Here is a 22845-nt window from a genome sequence, read left to right on the forward strand (position 1 = left end):
ATGACATCAAAAGTTCACATGAAGTCACCACAGATACTATTGTGTGATGTTGTCATGACATCCACCATGAACCATATGAGAAAATAAGGTTTGCACCTCAAACTTATCTCTCATAGAGAAGACTGTATTATGAGGGATTGCACTTGGAACTTCTTATTCATGAAGAAACACTAACCTTTTGACCTCATTGTCAAGTTACTTTTAATAAAGTGTCAAAACTCCCTTTGAATTTGATATTTAATTTTTTGAACTGTTAGGACAAGGTTGTCTTTGATGAAGTGTCAGATTCCCTTTGAATCTAATACCATCCTTCTGACCTCCTGGTAGCAATTCATGTCACGCTTCCCTAGTTGAACAAGTATCTTGATAGCATAGGGCCTTCTAGCCTACATACATGAAACTTTATCCCATGAATCATAGTACTTTAATTGCTATAGATTCTAATCACTAGAGAATCCATTTCAACATGGTCTACTCCCTCTATCATGAAATCATACCTCTTGGTCCAAGGTTATTGTAATGTCCCCTTTTTGGGCCATTAGGAATTCCCAAGTTGAATTCATATAATATTAAATTTGACTTATGATAGTTTGAAGTAGATTTATAAAATAGGTTGATTTAATATTATAGGGGCAGTTAAAAAAGGTGACAAAGGGGCAATAAGACAAAAGCCAAAATGGGAATCTGAAGAGTCATAGTTGAGCATGAAAAGAGGAAGTCTCATTCATTTTGGGTAGGCTTGGATCATTGTTTGTTCGGAGAATTTGTGTTTCTCTTGGGGAAACATTTGGGAGAGTTTACATCTTCCATTTCAGACCTAAGGATGCAAACCTCCAGGCCATCATTGGTGGATTGGACATAGCCCTGGTTCATCACTGCAGTGGATTCAAGATATAGTTCACATTGGGTTTCTAGGTTCTTTTTTATGTTCCCAATCTGATTGTTATTGTTGTTTGTAATATTGGACTCTAATCCATGTTATTGTATTGCTGATTTAAAATATAATAGCAAATTTCATGTGTTAAAATCGAATTTTTTAAATGAGCATTACCAGTTCGTTCACTGGTTTAGCTTGCTGCTTGGGTTTGCATGAGTTATCTATCATATGTTGAAATCTGTAAATGAGAAAACTGGTATAATAAATGTCAGGCTCCCTCTTATTACAAAATAATACTCATAGCTCTAATTATAGAAGATATCTTGCTCCAATAGCCTTACCTTATCTAGCATGACCAACATATGACTAATGAGTCCTAGATCCAAAACCACTTTGGAGCTACTGCCATAAGATTGAGTCTTGCACAATATTGTGGTAACATGGCTAGTGTACCGTTCTTCTTTTCCTTTAAGAAAATCCCTGTAGATAAAGCAAAATATCAAGGCAAATAGCTCCCATAATACATAAAGAAGAGGCTGAGTACAAAAATAGATAAAGCTAGTAAAAATAAGAAAATACATATCTCATTATTCAGGAGCAAACACTCATTAACATCCTTGATGCAAGTTGTTTATTTCTTACTTCAGACTTCTATTTCATGCACTTCCCTTCACATCCTTGTTGTATAATACCTTTCAACTGATGTGAACAACATCCAACAGTCCTCACGTGAGTGTAGGCGGCAATTCTCTTTGTTTGCCATAATTCTATTCTGGCAGATCAATTTTACGTCTTTCAATGTTCCAATAGTAAATCAATCTTCTTTCTCTGGAACAACTTAAAATGAGAATTCTTTTTTGCGATGTTTCCAATTTCTTGATCTCAATCCTTGTTGTTTGAGACTGTAATTCATGAAAAATTGCACAAGAGATAGCACTGCTCAGAAATGATGTTCACTTGTATTTATGGCGTAAGAGATACTTAGTAGATTTTCTGCTCATAGGACAGTGGCCCACTGTAGTGACTATTCTAAATTAGAATCACAGCAATACTTAATTATATCACCCATCAAGCAAATGATAAAGATCACTAAACATCCTGCTGGACAATATATTCACCACGCATAAAACATTAATATTTGATACGATGAAGTTAATGTTCTCTTTAGTAGTTAAATCACAAGAAGGATTATTCCATAAAAATAAATACGTATATTCTTCTATAGTCGCACATTGTATGCATACCATCCTTACACCAACAGTTGTCTCACCTTTCCTTATAGTTGTTGAAGACTTTGTAAAGCCTTATTTTTTCAATATAATTTTGTTTCTTTGTCAATATTAACCCGAGAGACTTTGTTTTAACATTTAAAATCACAGTTTTCCCAGAGCTTTGTGTTCTGTTATTTCTCTCAGCTGTCACTCTTTTGAATAGCTGGTCTATAGAATAATAATAAGAAACAGATTATTTTCATGCTCTATTTGCATAGAGCCTTGTTCTTACTTCCACAACTGCCTATCTCATCTCTCATATAATGATATGAATCTGAAGTTTGGTTGTGGATTCTTCTGTTGTGGCAGTCCTTGTGACACGGTCTATCTCTTTGCAATGTTCTTTGTTGTTCATGATGACAATGATGGTCGGGTGTTCAATATGCAAATTGTGTGGAGTTCAAACAAAGACCAGATGGTGCAGGAAAAATGCAATCCTAACACTCAACTCCAGAGGGGAACTTGTGTTAAGAAACTCAGATGGAAGTCCCATGTGGTCTACAAATACATCCAGACAAGATTTTAAAAGGATGGAGATACAAGAATCTTGAAACCTTGTATTCAAGAACACTTTTGGTGGGATCATGTGGCAATGCTTTGTTTATCAGACTGATATCCTGTGCGAGAGCAGAAACTAAAGGTGGAACAAAAGCTTATTGCAAACACTTTTCGAAAAAATACAAACAAATGTCTTTTCTATTCTACCTTGCTTCACAATAACTTTGCTTCGTTTACATCTGCTGCACTGGCTAAAATGTATTTTAGACTTGACAACCCACTTTCAGATGTGGAGTTTTCTAATATCTAGATCAAGAATGAGTGTGCCAACATACATTAGCAGAGCAGGTTCTCTAACAGCCTGTAAATTTTTACGAATGCCAAAAATATTGTATGAAAAATTATTTAATTAAGGATTGTTGGCATATCACAGAAGTGTAAACAAATTTATCTCAATCGATGGCTATAACCAGTTCAGTCATTGATAGAACAATGGGGCTTTGAGTGCAATGAATTACAAAGTATAAAGACATGGAAGAAATATTGGTAGGAGCTTATAAGCTTTGGTTGCAAAATTAACATCGTACAAATTGATGTGATAGATTTATTATCACTCTAATACCAGTGAGAAAGAGAGTTTATAGAAGAAAAGATTGAAATTCATCAGCCATTAAACAATGCAAAACACAGTAATTATTTATCATACATACACCAAAAATGCAAACTTGTAAAGAATTTATTACAGATCTGAAAGAAGAGTTTATAGTAGAATTTGTGAGAGCATATTGTCAAATTTAAGACAGATTTAAGATAGCATAAAGAATCTCATTATAACAGTTAGTGAAGAGAATTTTGTGGCAAACTTATAATCATTCATAGTAGAATTGAAGAGGGACATTCTTATTGTGTTAAGGTCAAATCAAGAACATTCCTACTGAATGTTAAACCAGATCAAGGGCATTCCTAGTGAGTGTTAAAGACATTCTCGGTGAGTGTGAGAGTTTGATTTAGACAGTCTTAGCGAGTGTCAAGGCTTGATCAAGGACATTCTTGATGAATGTCAGAGTTTGATCAAATACATTCTTGGTGAATGTCAAAAACTTGATTAAGACATTCAAGATGAGTGTCGAGGCATGATCATGCACATTCTTGGTGAGTATTGAAACTTGGTCAAAGACATTCTTGATGTGTGTCCAGGCATTCTTGGTGAATGTTTAAATTCCTAAAAAGAAATTGAGGTAGAGATCTATGATTCTTGAAGGCTTATTCATCAAGGAGAAAAGCAACACCTGTCAAGAGAAAGGGGCAATGCTATAGTAAATAAGGGCAAGTTCCATCTTTTGAATCGTTCATAGGATTTTAACTTGGATATTATGATGAAATATCTTTAGATTTGATCAGTTTATATTTATAAATATGTTGCAGTTCTCATCTCAAGTTAACATTTCCATTTTAAGGATACTGAATTCAAATTTGTAAGGCGAGATGATATTGGAGTTGTGTGGTGGAAGCCACTCACATTGACTTGGCATTGCTTGAGGACAAGCAATTTTGAGCAAGGTCAGACTGTGATGTCCCTTTCTTCCAGGATTAAATATCATAATAGTGAATAATTAAAAATTAATTATGTAATATGTAATAATAATTATAATAATAAAATATAAATATAATCATGATTATAACATATATTTTTTTATAATTATAATATACATAAAAATTAAATTGTAAATATAATACATAAATAAACAAATAAGTAAACAAATAAATCCACAAGTAATATATATTAGTAATTAAACAAACAATTGCATGCACAGTAATATATAAATAAATAATAATACAAGTGTGGGCCGCTTACTCTTATAGAGTTACCAAAAGGGACAGTGACTAGTAAGAGAAACTAATTGTCAATATCAGAACTCAATAATTGATACAACTAGTAACTAAGACTAGTTATTGAATAAAAAAGGCAGGAATCAGTATAAGTTACAGAATGGGTGCAATTTATTAAAAAAGGCATAAACATGAGGAGGTTTGCCTCTTAGAAGTCAACCTCTTTATTAATACTAGGACATATATTTAGTACGTAATAATCAAGGAAGGACATAGGACATATATATTTTGGGACCTCTTGGGAAGTCCTGATGTTTCACCTCTGTGAGCATCACCTAGATCCAATGAGTGCTAAGTGTTCCATTTATTTTCATGAGGGATGGATTCATTTGTGAATCACTAATGATATGTGGGTCATTGAGTTTGACGTAAAAACTACACAGCTAAATCCTGATAGGAATGTCACAATCAAGGAACGGATTCATATACAGTCAAAAACAAGTTTAAAAGCCTATTAAAAGTAAGAGAGGACACTGTCAGTAAAGCATTAACAAATTCCAGCCAGCAAACAACATGTCTTCTCAGGCAATCATTAGGAAATATATACAGACATAAAATTAATATTAGCAGTAAGACACCATATGTAAACAGTGTTTATTACAGTCCACCAAGACTAATATTATCATAAAAACCATCCAAATCAGACTTATCAGATTTAACAGTAATCTTAGTGCACTAAGCACTATTCATTTTACATTTATCAAATTGTCCAAGCAGAGATACTACAATATTAATATTAGTTACATTGCAAGAATAAACTATTATTGTACTTTGTTCTATATGTTGACATTCTCAATCATATCTGACCGTGATGTCCCCTTTCTGAAGTAGGATATAATTGCAAATAATAATAATAAAATTAAAATATGAAAGTAAATAAATAAACACATAAATTATAATAAATCATAATATAATATAGTTACAAGAGAACAAGTATCTCAATTTTGTTGTCTGTGAAGAGACAAGACTGTAAAATGAATTGATAACGTACAAAAATCAAACCATATGGTTATTAAAGAGAATATTTATTTATAAACATGGTATGAAGGAAAGTAAATATGTTTAAAATATTGTAATATTTTTATATGCTGCCAGCCAACAGTGGTACTAAAATATTAAGAGCATTTTTCAGATAATTATTAACCAAAAAATCTGTGATAAAGATTGCATAATGGTTAGAGTACTAATGACATGGAGTGGTGGCTAAGATGCAACATCGATGTATGAAGAGGAACCGATAAAACATAGGGATCATTGCAAATGCTGCAGTAGCAGTTATTGGAAGCACTTGAATATCAATGAATTCTTTACATGTATGCATTGAGCTTGTTAGAGTCTCCTCACGTCTGGATGTTGTTACTTATCATTCTGCAGTAGAAGTTTATTACTACCCAGGAATGAATTCATGAAACCATTCGTTCTGGCCATTCAAAGAGAATCAGATTAACACAGGAGGAATAAAATCAGATTTAAGGATGTGAGAAAAATATGTAATACGATTTCATAGGATATGTTTGTCAAGTGTGTTACTATGATAAGTCAGTGTTTTATGCTAGGAACAATTTGTGTGAAGGAAAACAAGAATTCATTATGATTATATGATATTAAATCTACTTGGTCGGTTCTCTATGAGATTAGAGGCTGTGTTTTAATGAAGGTATTATCCAAGAGATAAACAAAAGACACGTCTCTTGAAGAGTCACATCCTTTCAAACCAAAGAAATAGAATAAGAGGCAGATCAACGAGGAGGAGGAATGGACAGGAAAAATATTATTTATATTTAGTATTCACTAAGTAATACATATCACTGTGCTCATCAAAAGGTAATACATGTCATATTATAAGGCTGGCAAGCATTGTACGATGGCATATAGATGCTGAAATTCATCTATGAATCAATACTGAAATACAGAATATTACATCTGAATTCTACTAGGCATAAGGAACATATATATATGTGTGTGTGTGTGTGTATTCCTTAAACCCTTCACTAATAGCATTAGGAGGCTAGGTTAGTTTTGTCAAGGAGAGGTAGTATGAAAATCCCAAGATGGGGATGGATGTGTATTTCCAATGCCTTGAGGGAAAATAAAAAAAAAGCCCCAAGATGGCTATGACAATGCATTCCCAATGCCTTGAGGGAGCCTATTTGTAGATTGATGTCCAAACACCCTAGGGACATTATCCTTCTTAGGGTTGTTGATAGGAGAGGAATAGGGAATTTAAGGCTGAGAATGCTAACTAACAAATGTTTTATGGATTCTTAATTGTTTCTTAGTCTAACCTGATTTAATTGCATGGTGATGTATGCTAATCATTGGAAATTGTAGACTAAGTTAAATTTCCAGTTCCAAGCACAATTGATACCCTAGGTGAGAATTTTAGGATAAAACAAGTAAAATCAAATAACACTTTGAATCTCATAAAACTTGATTGAGTAATGTCCTTGGTTTTTCTATTGCCAAACATTTCTACCAACAAGATTTGTTTTATAAATCTAAATAATTGGCAAGCTACTTTCTTAATGTTGTAAGATGCTTCATTTGTATATCTGATATTATGATAAATTTAGTTTGTCTTGGGCAAGAACAACAATGCATAAACAATTTTTTTTGTTTTGGTTTCAAACTCTTATTTATTTATGCCTAAAATATGACAAATCTGTTTTTTGAATATTCCAGAGCATAAAAACTCGCATGGCTTTTTCTAGCCTTGAATACAATAATGAGACAAGAGCTTTTATTTTAATAGGTAAAGTGGTTATTGCAGGTTGCAGAGTTAATCGAGGAACAACTTGTTTTACTTGGGTGTGTAGCAATTGAGGACAAGCTACAGGATGGTGTTCCCTTGTGCATTCACACTTTACTCAATGCTGGTATCAGAATTTGGGTTTTGACTGGAGACAAGACTGAAACCGCTATTAATGTTGGTTATGGTATGCAAAGTTGTTCAACATAGAAATTACCTTTTGATATTGAATTGGCCAACAGTAATACAAATTTGTACCATATGCCTCTCAAAGTAGAAAGCACCTGCTTGGCTTATTATGCAAAGAAGAAATGTTGAAAAGTGGAGGACATTTCAGTTGAGAATTGAAGATTTTTTTGTTTGAAGAATTGATGCATCAGTATGATGCCTGGTAGCGTAACCATTGTTTATATTTTATAAAAATTGTGTATCCCATATTCATATATATGATACATTTTCCATGCCCACATAATACTTGCTGTAAATAATAAAATCTAACATTAGTCAGGAATAACTATAAAAGAATTAAAATTATACATACAAATGAAATATTGAGCATAGTCTAACATAATCACCATAAGCTAGAACTTAAAAGCATACAGAAGAACATAATATCCTCATTCTAGAAACAAAAAATTGCATATCTTCAATAATGAAGCCCGAATTAACAAAATGATATAATAATAAGCTGGAGGAGCTCCCAAGAAAAATAAACAGCTAAAGAGCTGTAAAGGTTGACACCACTAGTCCCATTACTCACCCCTTGCTTGTGCACATACACATGCTCACACACATGCACGTACAAACATCCCTAACCCTCTGGTTGCACAAATGCATGCCCACCCAAAAACACCTTTGAATGCCCAGCCACACACACACACACTTAACAAGATCAAGTTTTGAATTTAACTGATTTTATTTTCCCTTGCATTTGGTGTGGTTGCTTTTAGATATACATACACACATCAGACCACACATATACAAGATTAAATACATAATTTATGAAACAGCTCATAATTGATAATATATATTATAAAGTCATTTGTCAAATTATAGATTTGAAAGATAACCAATTGATGAGCTTAAAGGGCTTTCTAATGAATGGTTCATGAGGTACAACACTTGGTGAAGGTTTGCAAATGGGGTTTCAAGAAAAGTGGGTTTGACCATGTGATGTCCACTTTTTGACAAGCACCAGCTACTTATTTTATTTTAGCCTTTATTTTCCCCGGAGGCTAAAAAGGAAGAAATAAGGGGGAAAAGATATATTAAATTAATTACTTATAAGGTTACTAAACAATGAAATATTAAAAAGTAACTTTATATTTAATTGATTTAATATTAAAGTGACTAACATAATAAAATATCAAAAAGTCACTTAAAAGAATAAAGTGTTGGATTCCTCTAGAAACTTCTTGGAGTTGCTTGTGAAATCTTTATAAGGAGCTTTTGGGGGGTCATTTTACACATCTTGAGTTGCATATTCATCTATTGTGCTGAGAGCCTTAGTGCTTGCATACTTTCCTGAGGGTTTGAAGACTCTAAGGTGCCAATTTCGATTGTGAGATATCAACCCTAGTTGGGAGTGGAGGAATTGGTATTCAGCCAATTCATTTGTGATTAATTGGGAGATAATATTCAGTGATTTTTGTTCAACCCGTGCATCTAATTTTTGACATCAGTTAGCAAGGAGAATGGTTTCAGTTTTCGCAGCGGATCTGAAAAAGCAAAGCAAAAAAGTAGAGCCGAAAAAGCAGCCCGAAAAGGCAAAGCAAAAAAGCATAGCCGAAAAAGCAGTCCGAAAAAGCAGATTCTGAAAAGCAGTCCGAAAAAGAAAATCCAAAAAAAAAAGCAAAGCCAAAAAGCATGTCATCTCAACTACTTATTCCGGGTTCTTTTGGTATTTACATTTGGCAATTGTAGATGGATACATTTGACAAGTAATATATGTCTTTTTGTTACCAAAGTATTAAGTCATTGTAAACATTGAAGTATTGAAGGGAAATCAACTTAATTCAGCTGTTCAGTTTGTATGCCAAATGTTTGTAAAAACGTCTCATTGCATAGTCATTCATAGGATGCATGCCAAGTGTTTGTGAAAATACCTCTTGGCTGTAGGTGTGCATTTTACATCAGAATTTCATGTACTTGCATTTGGAAAATAATAAAAAGAAGTTGCATATCACTTTGATTTCCAATTAGTTATTTTGCAATCATTTGTATTCATCAATATCATTGGCATTCAAAAATCATAGCAAAACAACAAACATCAGCAAATTGAGGCTGCAAGGAAAGTGTTTGACAAAATTCCTAAGGTAGAAAAACAGGGATAAAACTTCAAAAATTGTCAAGGCACTTTACAGTGTTATCAGAGCTAAAGTTCCTGCCATCCTGTACGGGTTATGAGTGAAGAGTTTCCAAATGATCCTTTCATAAATCCTTTGGATAAATTCTATAAAAGGGCAAGAAAGGGCTTAAGTCCTTTAGAACTCATGGAAGAAAGCAGTACCCAACAAATGCTTAATGCTCTTGCAAGAGGGCAACAGGAGTTGAGAGATAAAATGGCAAGAGGAAGAGAGGAACTGTCACTTATCTTTGAACAGCTGGTAGATAACAGAAAGAATGAAAATGATAGGAACCATAATAGGACTAATGGGCAGAATGGACACAATGGGGGTCAAGAAAACAATGACACAGCTCAAAGCAGTGCTAGAACAACAAGTAGAGCTACTCCTAGGCCTCTTATGCCTACATTTTTGATAGAAAAGGTGCTGCAAATCACGACTAGCAAGTAAAAGAAGAAGGATATGGTGATTATTTGAGGGAGTACAACTCTCTAGGTGATGATTTCAAGGCTGCCATGTCACTAGTAGACTTTTGTGGTCTTAAATTGAGAAATAAACGAAGAAACAATCAACGGGGAGTGCAAAATCAAGACTTGCAGCGTAAGGTGGTAAAACTAACCTTACCATCATTTGATGGAAGTAACAAAGGTACAGCTAGAGCTTGGGTTCAGAAGCTTGACACATATTTGCAGCTCAATCCTATGTTGGAAACAGAGGCTATCCAGTATGCCACACTCCATTTGAAAGGTGAAGCACATGAAAGGTGGTACCATGGACTTGTCACCTTGGGGCATGCCAACATTACTTCATATTTGGAATTCACCCAGAAGCTCATTGACAGGTTTGATCGTAAGGATCCTGAACTTCACTTTAGGGAGTTAGCACAACTCAGGCAGACTAATTCAATGGATGCTTACATTACAGAGTTCCAAGGGTTGGCAGTTATGGTGATAGATATTTCTAGAACAGCGGTTGGTTATGCTCTTCATTGAGGGATTGACAGAGCCTCTTTGTGGTTGGGTTAAGGCCTTTAAACCAGATTCTCTCCAGGATGCTATCATGAAGAGTAGAGACATGGAATATTCTACATCTAGCATTAGGGCTCCTAGCAAGCTTTTCACATCCCATAAGGATAAGGGGAAGAAGCCATTCCGGAAAAAAAGTAATAAAGAGAACTTTGATGAAGCCTATAGACAAGAGTGTTGGCTTAAGGGGATTCGCTATCATTGCAAGGAGAAATGGTCTAGTGGACACCGTTGCCTAGGGAAAGGCAAGGCTCACTTAATTGAGGTGATATCAGATGATGAGACCAGTTCTGAGGAAGAGGAACCTCAAAGGGAAGACAATAACGGTTTAGATGGGGAAAATCATGATGAGATCATTGCTTCTATCTCCAGTGCTCCTACGTTCAACTCTTTCAAAGTTCATGGGGTCCTACAAGGTCATCAGATAGCAGTATTGATTGACAGTGGAGCTACTCATAACTTCATTGATGCATCATTGGTGAACAAGCGACAAATTCCTCTAGAGGATTTTGAGGGATTTAGTGTGATGGTGGTTGATGGGCGTAAGAACATAGTTGTCTATTATGATGGTCAACCACACAGTTATAGATGATTTCTATGTGATTGACTTGGACGATATCCATGCCATACTTGGGGTCCAATGGTTGCAGTCATTAGGGAAGTACTCACAGAACTTCCAAACCATGGAACTCAAGTTCAGAGATGCTGATGGGCGTAGAGTGGTGCTTAGAGGTATGGCATCTAAACCACCTAAGATTGTTTTAGCTAGACGTATGGAGAGTATTTTCAGGCATGATGACATAGTTTGGGCAGTAGAGTGTGTGATCACTCCTAAGGAATCTACAGATTTAGGACAGCCAGTCCACATTGACATCAAGGAGCTATTGGGCAAACATGACAAGGTTTTTGGTGAGATACCCCTAGGGAGGCCACTGGACAGAGGCTTCGAGCATAGTATTGAGTTGGAAGAAGGGGCCAAGCTAGTGATTACTACCCCTTATTGCCATCCTAAGAAATTTAAGGATGAGATTGAGAAAGCAATCAAGGAATTGCTTGATATGGGACACATTCGTCCTAGCTCCAGCCCTTTCGCTTCTTTAGTGGTCCTGGTGAAGAAGAAAGATGGGACCATGAGAATGTGTATAGATTACCGAGCCCTCAATAAGAAAACAATCAAGAATAGGTACCCGATACCCAGGATCGATGAGTTATTAGATGAGTTACATGGGGCAGTATATTTTTCAAAGATTGATCTTTGATCGGGTTGCCATCAGATTAGAGTGAGGGAACAAGATGTGCACAAGACTGCTTTCTGATGCCACTATGGGCACTATGAGTTCTTGGTGATGCCATTTGGATTAACTAATGCACCTGCCACATTCCAGTCTTGTATGAATCATATCTTCAACAAACAATTGCATAAGTTCCTCTTGGTATTCTTTGATGATTTGCTCATATACAGTAAAACTTGTGAAGAACACTTGCAACAGCTTGATGAGATCCTTACCATCATGGAGGAGCAGTCCTTGTACGCTAAGGCTTTGAAATGTGGGTTTGGCCTTAGAGAGATTCTTTATTTGGGGCACGTGATCAGTGCAGAGGGTGTCCAAGTGCACCAAGAGAAAATACAAGCTATTCTAGATTGGCCCACACCATGGTCACTTACAGAGCTACGGGGCTTCTTCGGACTGTGCAGTTACTATAGGCATTTTGTTAAGGGGTTCTCATAGTTGGGGGCACCTTTGACAGATTTGACCAAGAAGGGTGCATTTTGTTGGATAGTAGAGGCACAGCGAGCTTTTGATAAGCTCAAGGAGGTGATGAGCAATTGTCCAGTGTTGGCACTTCCTGATTTCACGTAGCCCTTCATTCTAGAGTGTAATGCTTCAGGGGAAGGTATTGGTGTAGTATTGATGCAGAATTGACACGCTATCGCCTTTGAGAGCCGTAAGTTGAGGGGAGCTGAGAGACTATACTCCATCTATGATAAGGAGATGCTCGCCATTATGCATGCCTTGGCGAAGTTCAGATAGTATCTAGTACGGGAAAAATTTGTGGTGAGGACAGATCATAACAGTCTCAGATACTTCTTAGAGTAGAAGGACTTGAACGAGAGACAGCAGGAGTGGGTTAGCAAGATACAGGCATATGATTTCGACATAGAGTATGTTAAAGGGAAGAAGAACATTGTTGTAGATGCCCTCTCCAGGAGGCCTTCAGCTTGCTCACTCTTTAAGATTTCGGCAGATTGGAAATCCATCTTACTGGTGGAGTACTCCAAGAATACATTTGCTTGTGAGTTGATGGATGGATTGATTCGGGATGATAGGTATAGGATAGTTGATGATGTGATTTACTACAAGGATAGGATCTACCTGGTACCGGAATCAAAATTGAATGAGAAAATACTAAAATCTTACCATGATACCCCCTAGCAGGTCATCAGGGCTACTTCAAAACTTAGACATATTAGAGAGCGATTTTCATGGAGAGGCCTCAAGGATGATGTGTTGAAGCATGTGAAGGAGTGCGAGACTTGCCAACAGATTAAGTCTGAGTATACACATCCAACTGGGTTACTTCGGCCTTTGCCCATTCCTGAGCGGAAGTGGGAGAGCATTTCGATGGACTTCATCATAGGCCTACCCAAGGTACAGTTGAGAGACAACATCTTTGTTGTGGTAGACCGGCTCACAAACTACGCACATTTCTTTGCTATTCCAACAAAGTACAGGGCTTCACAGGTGGCTGAGCTATTTTTCAGGGAGATCTTTAGATTACATGGGCTACCTAAGAACATAGTGAGCGATAGGGATAGTAGGTTTATGAGTTTTTTTTGGCAGGAGTTGTTTAGACTGACAGGTATTGCGTTGACACCCAGTACCAGTTATCACCCTCAAATTGATGGGCAAATAGATATTGTTAATAAGTGGGTTGAGGAGTACTTGCGTAATTATGTGGCAGGACAACAGCGGGCTTGGATCAGGTGGTTGCATTTAGGAGAGTATTGTTACAATGCCACACACCATATGTCCATTGGAATGAGTCCTTTCAGAGCCTTGTACGCGTATGATGCACCTTCATTCGTGGAGATGGCTTTTGGTGAGAGTAGGGCACCTAAAGCAAAAGATTGGATTCAGGAAAGCCAAGATATATTGAAGGCACTCAAGGATAATTTGGTAATGGCACAGAATCAGCAAACGACTTATGCAGATAAACACAGGGTTGAGCACAGCTTTGAGATTGGTGATATGGTATATCTACGATTGCAGGCCTATAGACAGTCCTCTCTTAAAAAAAGTGGAGCAGAGAAACTAAGACCAAGGTTCTACGGTCCATACAGGGTTACCAGGAGGATTGGGGAGGTAGCAAATGAGTTAGAGCTGCCTGTGAGCAGCAAGATTCATAATGTATTTCATGTTTCATGCCTCAAGAAGGCATTAGGTCAGCAGGTTATCTCTTCCACGGATCTTCCACCAATTGATGAGGAGGGACATTTGGTCTTGGTGCCTGAAGAGATCATTGATGTCAGAGGGAGGAAATTGCGGAATAGAGTTATTAAGGAGTACTTGGTGAGATGGAAGGATCTGCCTGTAGAGGATGCCACATGGGAGAATGAGCAGATTTTACAGCACCCGAGTTTGCAATTGCTTGAGGACAAACAATTTCGGGAAGGGAGGACTGTAATGTCCCCTTTTTGACAGGCACCGGCTACTTATTTTATTTTAGCCTTTATTTTCCCCGGAGGCTAAAATATATATTAAATTAATTACTTATAAGGTTACTAAACAATGAAATATTAAAAAGTAACTTTATATTTAATTGATTTAATATTAAAGTGACTAACATAATAAAATATCAAAAAGTCACTTCAAAGTTCAAAGAATGAAGTGCTGGATTCCTCTAGAAGCTTCTTGGAGTTGCTTGTGAAATCTTTATAAGAAGCCTTTGGGGGGTCATTTTACACATCTTGAGTTGCATATTCATCTATTGTGCTAAGAGCCTTAGTGCTTGCATACTTGCCTGAGGGTTTGAAGACTCTAAGCAATTTTGGTTGTGAGATATCAACCCTAGTTGGGAGTGGAGGAATTGGTATTCAGCCAATTCATTTGTGATTAATTGGGAGATAATATTCAGTGATTTTTGTTCAGCTTGTGCATCTAATTTTTGACATCAGTTGGCAAGGAGAAAGGTTTCAGTTTTCGCAGCGGATCCGAAAAAGCAAAGCGAAAAAGAAGAGCCGAAAAAGCAGTCTGAAAAAGTAGATCCGAAAAAGCAAATCCGAAAAAAAGAAAAGCCAAAAAGCATGTCATCTCAGCTACTTATTCCAGTTTTTTTTGTATTTACATTTGGCAATTGTAGATGGATACATTTGACAAGTAATATATGTCTTTTTGTTACCAAAGGATTTCTCTGCAATAGATGTATGTAAAATAGCTTTACCATAGGACATGGTCGCAACCTTTTTCTTCTTTTGCTGGACCAGTTTATAATTTAATATTTTTGTTCAGTTCTCTATCTAGTCTGGGCAGAACCAGAGTATCATTTATCTCCAAGTTTTCATCTGGTTGTGTTCCTCTACTCGCTATCTCCTATTCCTAGCAAGCTTATCTGTTGTGTGTATTATACATGGAGAAGACATTACGTGATCTTGTTCCACTTGCATCTATTTCCCAAGTCATCTGCAACTTTTGATCATCTATAGATACTGTTGTTGATTTCTTGTCAGACAACCTCCAAAGTCAAATATTGAACATGTTTAGAATAAATGCTAAAATAGACTAGTTGTTATGTGCTTATAAGTTTTCCGTAGGACCGGGTTATACAAGAAAAATTCCCTATTGTTTACAATCAGGCTCCTCATAAAAATGTTAAGCGTCATGTATAATTTAATAAAATAAACTCTTTTTAGCCTTGACTGCTTTCTGCTGTCCAAGGCTATATATATATGAGTTTCTCTCACTCCACACCACTTCTATTTGTAACTTAATGGATCAGTCACCTTTGTATGAAGCTTCAGACTTGATTGAGCATAAGAGAAAAAATAATGTTTATAACTATTCAACTGGATTTCTTGTTGGCAGCATGTGGTCTTATCGATGCAGATAGAAGACAAATAGTCATCAGCTCAGACACAAAGGTAATAATATTTTTAATGAAGAATAAATATTTATTAAATCAAAGTGAATGATATGTCGCTAACCTCGTTTGTACATCTGGTTTGCTTCTTGTAATGAAGAATTGAAAGCTTTTTTCAGATTAATGAAAATAACTGAATGCATGTATTGAATTGATCAATTTTCAGATTATTCTCTGTTCTATGTTTAAGCCTATAATGGAATGAGCATGTCTATAATATTGAGCCTCTTCTTGTGTTATTAATCCTTTCTTTTGTCATTTCATAATAAAGCTTAAGAAGCTCTGTGTTATGATTCAGGGGCATTCTACTGAAGTAGAAATCAGAGATTGGGTGCAACAAAACCTTGTTTTCTACCTTGAAGATTTTAAGAAACATAGAAGTACAAGCGGAAACAATACAACATTGGTAATAGATGGGAAATGCTTGGAATATGCTTTGGAGACTGATCTCAATCAGAGCTTTTTTGAATTGAGTTGTGAATGCTTCAGTGTCATTTGCTGTCGAGTAACACCTCTACAAAAGGCGCAGGTCTCTTTCTCTCTCTTAAGGCCCATATCATTTGTTGCTGAGTGACAACACTTTTGGTCTTGTGTGCATTTATGTATCTATTTATGCAGATAGTATTTGTCTACTCTGTCTGATATTGTACTCTATTCATCTATCCCTGGATTTTGTCATTGTTCAAATATAAGCTTATTCATCATTACAATTTGAGAATATATTAGATGTCCTTTGTCCCCCATGTAATAGCATTGTTTAAAGCTGTACTAGTTCCAATAATATTTACCAAATCCATTCCTTGAAGAAATGAAAGGTAATAACTTTGTAAGTACCAAACTTGATCCTTAGAAAGAGCATAAAATTGCTTTTATTAAGGCATTACTTTTTGATAGATACTTTGTAAGTGAAAAAGAATGAAGAATTTGTGTATCTGGTTCTCTACTCAAGTAAACCTCTCTTTGAAAGGATTGTTACATGGAAAATAGCTAAATATTTTACTGAATTATTCTTGGACCAGAATTTTCTTATTTGATTCCTTATATCCTTGATTTGTAGCAGATTAATCAGTTCTATTGACAAAAAGAAATTGAATTCTAATTTCTTATAAAGCATCCCTATCTGCTGAGATTCAAGGTGATTTTGGTAACTGTAAGCCTTTAAAGGGCATGTGGATTGTGCATACTTTCTATCAGTTAGAGAATTTAATAAAGGCTTCCTTCCATTGTAGGAAAAAGTAAAAATTATGTGTAAGAAGTAGAACTTCAGAAGACAACTCTCAATTTAGAAAAACTGTCCAATCCATTCAGAATATTGCATCAAGAGCTTAGCTATTACATTTGATAAGATGCCAGAGTCCACATTCTAGGATATACAAAAATATTTTCTAGATGAAGTACTTTTAAAATCTAAGATATCTTTAAAATATGTTTCATTATATTTTGTTTTGTAAGCCAATTATACGTTCTTAGAAGAAAATGTATTGTCAATTTAACCAGCAAGTCAAAATGTTTCATTATGTGCGAGCTGGGAGAGGGTAAGGGTTACTTCACTCAGTGAAGTTGCTAAGATGCTGATGCAGAGGGATTTATGGTTTAATCACTTAACTTGCTGTCAAGGTCTTAATGACCATCCAATGGCCTATTTGCAATTGGTCTTCCCAAGACTCACCTAGGACTTGTCCTCTACCTTCCCAAGGTTCTTGACAGGACAACCCAACAATGCTTGATGGAGTTACAAACTCACAAGTTCAAATGACCTTGAATCCTAATCGTACCCAAGGATTCCCTTACCACAAGCTCCTCTAACAACTAGGATCTGATCAAAATCCAACTTTCTGTGGAGGTAAACAAGATTATAGGTTATGTAGATCCCAAATGTGACCACAGGTGCTTTGGTTCTTGGCCTCGAGAACGCACAAACAAGTTTGATGTGGTAAGGCCTAAAAGAGACCTAATTGAATTAGCCCTCCTAATTGAGTATTTGGGCTTTCTTTCTTTTTGCTTCTTAACAACTCCCAGATTAAATTGCAGATTCAGAAACCCTTTTTGGGCTACCAAAAAATATCAAAGATTTGGAACTAGTTTTTCTCTAAACCCACCTAACCTGAATTGAGCAAGATTAGGCCTAGTTTGCAAACTAGGTCCAAATCTGTAAAATAGTGCTAAAAGTCTTCACCAGTCAGCTTACCTCTAGTTTTGGGCACTTGTATGGGGTCTGCACCTTCACAAAGAACTCCAAACCACCATTGGACTTAACCATTCAATCCTCCTTGCAGTGTTATCAGTCTTCTTTCTCAGCTTCCAAGCTCACCACATCCCAGTAATCAGCCTAGGGCTTCACCTTAAAAATAGTAAATCGCTCTTGGCAACTGCGAATTTGAAATGGAAGATTAGTATACATCCTATCCTAGCATTCCAATGAGACTTTGAGATTCCAATCGTGGAATGCTAGGATATGGCAATATTTGCTCCAAACCCTAGGCATTTAAGGGTTTAAAACCGAACTGACTTCAAAACTATGACTTTCTTTACTGTCGCAACTTCAGAACCTCAAACCAAGTGCTTTGGATAGCTAATTCACCTGGCTAGATGATCCAATCATTTGGAGGGTTAGGCCAATCCGTACTAGACCATACACAACAAGTTAGTATACATATCAATGGAAACACATAATAGAACAGCTGGGTAAACTTGCACAAAAGTTGTTGAATTGCCAATTTCAATCAGTCAGCTCCAAAATTCATTGCCAAGGCATTTTATCTGGCTCTTGGAACAGTTACAACTGATTTGCAGTCTTGTGTGTGCATTTTTAGAACATTTTTGCAAAAGTTGCAACTTTGCAACTTTTGAGCAACTTTGCATTTTTGCATCTTTGTGCTCATAGTCACCTCTACGTGATTCGACACTTCACCTAAGCTTCTCCTAACTCCAAAGTAACGCCTAAACACCCTGTATTTACAACACTAACACCCCTAGTAGCTTGAAGTCCCAAAGTTGGCTAGGGCCACCATCCAGGGTTCATTACCGAAATGGGTCTAATTAAGGTCAAATCAATATGGTTCAATGTCATTAGCCCTTATTGCAACACCTTTCACACTAAACACAACAAAATTGTGGGTGCTCCTGCACTACATGCTAAGGAGATGAGGAAGATGGTTGAAAACTTTAAACCATATCAATCTTCTGAAAACTCGACAAGGTTTTCTGCTGTCAGGACTTCTCCATGCTGTCAGACTTAAAACAAAAAGATATGAGCATTCAGAGCCTTTTATTTTCTCAAGAGAGGCGATCCTCCTTGTGATTGGAGACAGGATATCCAACAAACTCTCTCACTTTTTTAAAAAATAAAATAAAATTTTAAAGCCTTGTATGGTTGACAATGACATGGTTTGAATAATTCCCGTGTGATTAGGTGTAATCTCCTGGTCACTAGAATCACCTACCTCCAGGGACTATAGATTATAATTTTTTTCAAAAGTTACTCCGTACCGAATATTTGATTTTTGTCATTGTAATTAGCGTACCCTAAGCATCAACAACACAAAATAAATAAAATAATAAGCAAAACTTAATTAAATGGATATTATATCTTTCATATGGAAATACCCAATTCCAACATGACTTATGCTTGAATTTTGAGCAAGCACTGCAGGGCACAGGAAGATGAAGCCAGTATCCGAAAGTTCTGGCCTTATTTTTCAAGCATAATATCTTAAAACCTAAGAGTCGACCGCTATAAACTGGTGACTTGTGTCCATACAATCTGACTGCAACAAGCTTCATAGCCTTGGCCATGTGAATTCTGCTTAAACTAATGTTAAGTTTTGTAACAACACGAGACTTTTGTTAAAAGCATGATATCAAAGAGAATTCACAGATGCAAATCTTATCAATGTCAATTTTGCAGCATTAAAACCTGCCCCATACTTAGGCCTGAGTGCATCACAGCATTCCTGTTTTTTTGTGTTACCAAATTTTTCATTCCAACCATGATAACTATATGGTTGGAAAATAGCAAAGGCTATTTTTAAAACATTTAGCATTTCTTGATTTAGTATCTCTGAACTTTCAGGAAGGGAAGATGCAGTTTTGGGGGTGTTAAAAGTTTTCTTGAATATTCATAAAGTATGGGGTGCCTATTAGAATAACTTAAAGAGAACCCAGGCATATCTTGACATAAGCATTTAAATTAAAAATATGAATTCTAATTTAAGATACTTCATTTACAAGAAGCTATATCACACAAAACTTAAAACCTAATATCAAAGCGTAAACAACAAAATATATCTTCTGTTATAGATTAGCAAACAATTTATCTCAAGAGCGAAGGCTTTTGGTTGTTTGATTGCTTAAGATTGCAATGGTATGAAGGAGCATTTCATGAGTTTAGAAAATGAGATAGCTTGCACCAAGGGTTATACTGTTGTGCTCAGTGTTATAGGATTCAGGGAGTCCAAAGGCAACCCTGAAAAAATGAGGCCAATAGCATCTTGCCTTGGACTCGGCCGAGTCTTGGTCGAGTTGGGGCTGACTTGCCGAGTCCCGTCAGGTAGATTCTGTGGAAGTCAATGTTTGAAAAGGACAAAAAAATTGTTCAAAAAAATTGTTTTTTGTTTTTTTGGTATGTAATTATTCTAAAGCATAAGTTAGACCTAAAAAGGTCATTCTATCACTTGCAAACACAAAGAATAGAGAAAGAAGAGTTGAGGGAAGAGTATTGGGGTTTTGGGAGATAAATTAGCAAATTGGTTGGCTCTCATCTATCGATTGTTGATTGTTTGTGCCACTTTGTAGCTTGCATACAAGCATTGAGAGGAGTAAAAAAAAAACATTTGGAGGAGGCTTCTTCAAACTTGGTTACATTTCCATTTCTAGAAGAAAATTGAAGAGGTAAGATACATTTTTTTCTTGTTATTTTGTAATTTTTTTACATTCACGAATCGTTTTTTATTTGCATGTGTTTGGACTCTTTAGATTTATTCCATTTTATGGCGATGAAGAACTTGAAAAATAAGCAGCCCTAGTGTTTGTAAATTAGATTTCTTATATTCTAAATGCTTATTTGATTTATTTATGGTATATTTTAGCAGTAGCAACATCATGTCTCAACTTGAGGGTAGTAGAACTAGGCCTAAAAGTTACCCTGATGCTGACCCTAGTGCAATAGCAAAGGATCGGGCCTGGAAACATACTATTCTTTGGCATACGAAAGGAGTTGTGACATGTTGGCATAGTATGATAACATATAATGGGGAAGGCATTAATAGATTGAAATATCACCTTGCATATATACCAAAGCATGATATCAAAAAATGCAAGGAGGTACCTCAAGATGTTATGCATGATATGCTAGCTCTCTTGGAGGAATCTTTAGAGAAGAAAGAATTAAAAAAAACAACAAAAAGAGATGGCACAATTAGCTAGAACTAGAAGTGTAGAGGGCTCTTTAAGTTATCATGAACATGGTTAGCCTCCAATTCCACCTTCTACTATTGCATCTCAGACTACGAGCATTGGGCCTCTAATGCGTAAGCAAAGATCCTCACTTGCTTCCATCTTTGTTTCGTGCACAACTCTAGGTGCACAACCATCACTTGAGAGCATGGCTTACAATAAGGAGAAAAATGAGCAAGCAAAGTTGGCACTTGGAGATTTCTTCTTCTACAACAACCTTTCATTTAATGTTGTAAGGTATTTATAATTTTAATTATAAATTTGTATGTCTTCCCTTACTTGCATAATAAGTATACTTATATTGTTTATTTAATTTGTTTCAACTTTGGTCTCCTTATTGGCAAATTGCTATAGATGATGTTATTGTTTGTGGTCTATGTCATGTCCCCTCTCTAGTATGACCAGCAACATCATGAGAGTTAGCCTATTATTGGTCTTGTAGGCTAGCAGTGGTGGATAGAAACTCATATAGGATTCTTAGTGACCGGAGTTGGTTCTAAGTTAGTTTGAAAACCTGTCATGGTAGTTCCTTAATTCTAGGGATTTTCCTAAAATTTAGGAGGTTCTGGCAGTGATCAGATTTGAGGCTCCTTGGGACCAGTATATGGTTTCAGTTTCAGGGTGACAGGTTATATTCCCTAATTTCTAGGAGCATCCCTAGTTTTTAGGAATGAGATTGCTAGTTGGCACATATGGACCGGTATCAGTCACAAGCAGGTGACAGGAACAATTCACTAGTTATTTGGTTGATTTGGCTTTCTAGTTGGATAAAAAGAAATATTTTTAATATATCCTAAGTTTGCATTTAAATAAATTAAAATAAAGCTATTTATAGCTAATTGGTGTAATAAGGGGATTTTGGCTTCATCTGGTTAGGCAGGCTTGTGTGTTATAGCTTGTTGGAAAGGTTTTGAATTATTATAACTTATTTTCATCATCCGGAGAGCTTCGGGCACCTAGAATTATGTTATTTTAGGAAAGGGGTGTTTTCGCTATACATAAAGGTCTTTTAATTGAGAAGGTGCTATTTTATAATAAGGGGAAAGGCACATTCTCCCTTTAGGGTTCAATTGGCTTTGAGAGTGGGATAAAAGGAGTTGTTGGCTCATTCTTTCATTATCTTTTACATCTTCATTCTTGGTATTTGTGATTTTGCTTTGAGGAGCGATTCTAGAGGATTGGGACACAAACCTTAGAGCCTGGCTATTGGGATGCAAACCCTAATAGATGGTTTCAGCAGCATTCTATAGTATTGTTTCAGCAGTTGACAAAGATTGTTAAGTTCAGTGTTTGGGAGTTGCTTGTGCATTGCACGTTGGGGGTCTCGTTTGGCAATTTGGGATCTTCTTGCTGCCTGGACGTGACTATAGCAGCCATACAGCTACCTTTCAGCTGGCACGTGGTTTGTTGGTTGGCTCATGTCAGCCATTGCTACCCTTTTGATGTGTGGCTGGTCCATTCTTGCAGTTGGCGTCATCATTCATTGTTTGTAAACACCTTTGCTGGCCTACTAATTGCATATCTTTCCTGGTACAATTTGTATCTATTCTAGTTGGCTGAATATTATATTATTGGACATTGTTTCCAGTTTATTTCA

At 36.2% G+C, this 22845-nt stretch overlaps 1 protein-coding gene across 6 annotated transcripts in view; it reads left to right on the plus strand.

Annotated features, from left to right (window-relative positions):
• LOC149528823 (phospholipid-transporting ATPase 3-like) overlaps nt 1-22845 on the plus strand; it is a 264933-nt gene that overhangs the window by 222246 nt on the left and 19842 nt on the right. For all 6 annotated transcript variants that reach the window (XM_089811275.1, XM_089811274.1, XM_089811278.1 and 3 more), the window contains 3 exons: nt 7307-7472; nt 15740-15795; nt 16093-16323. In XM_089811275.1, coding sequence (XP_089667401.1) covers nt 7307-7472; nt 15740-15795; nt 16093-16323 — 453 coding nt within the window. The remainder of the gene's footprint in view (nt 1-7306; nt 7473-15739; nt 15796-16092; nt 16324-22845) is intronic.

The sequence above is a fragment of the Cupressus sempervirens genome, chromosome 11 (assembly GCF_028749045.1).
Source record: "Cupressus sempervirens isolate cs-2001-9-10 chromosome 11, ASM2874904v1, whole genome shotgun sequence".
Classification (NCBI taxonomy): Eukaryota; Viridiplantae; Streptophyta; class Pinopsida; order Cupressales; family Cupressaceae; genus Cupressus; species Cupressus sempervirens.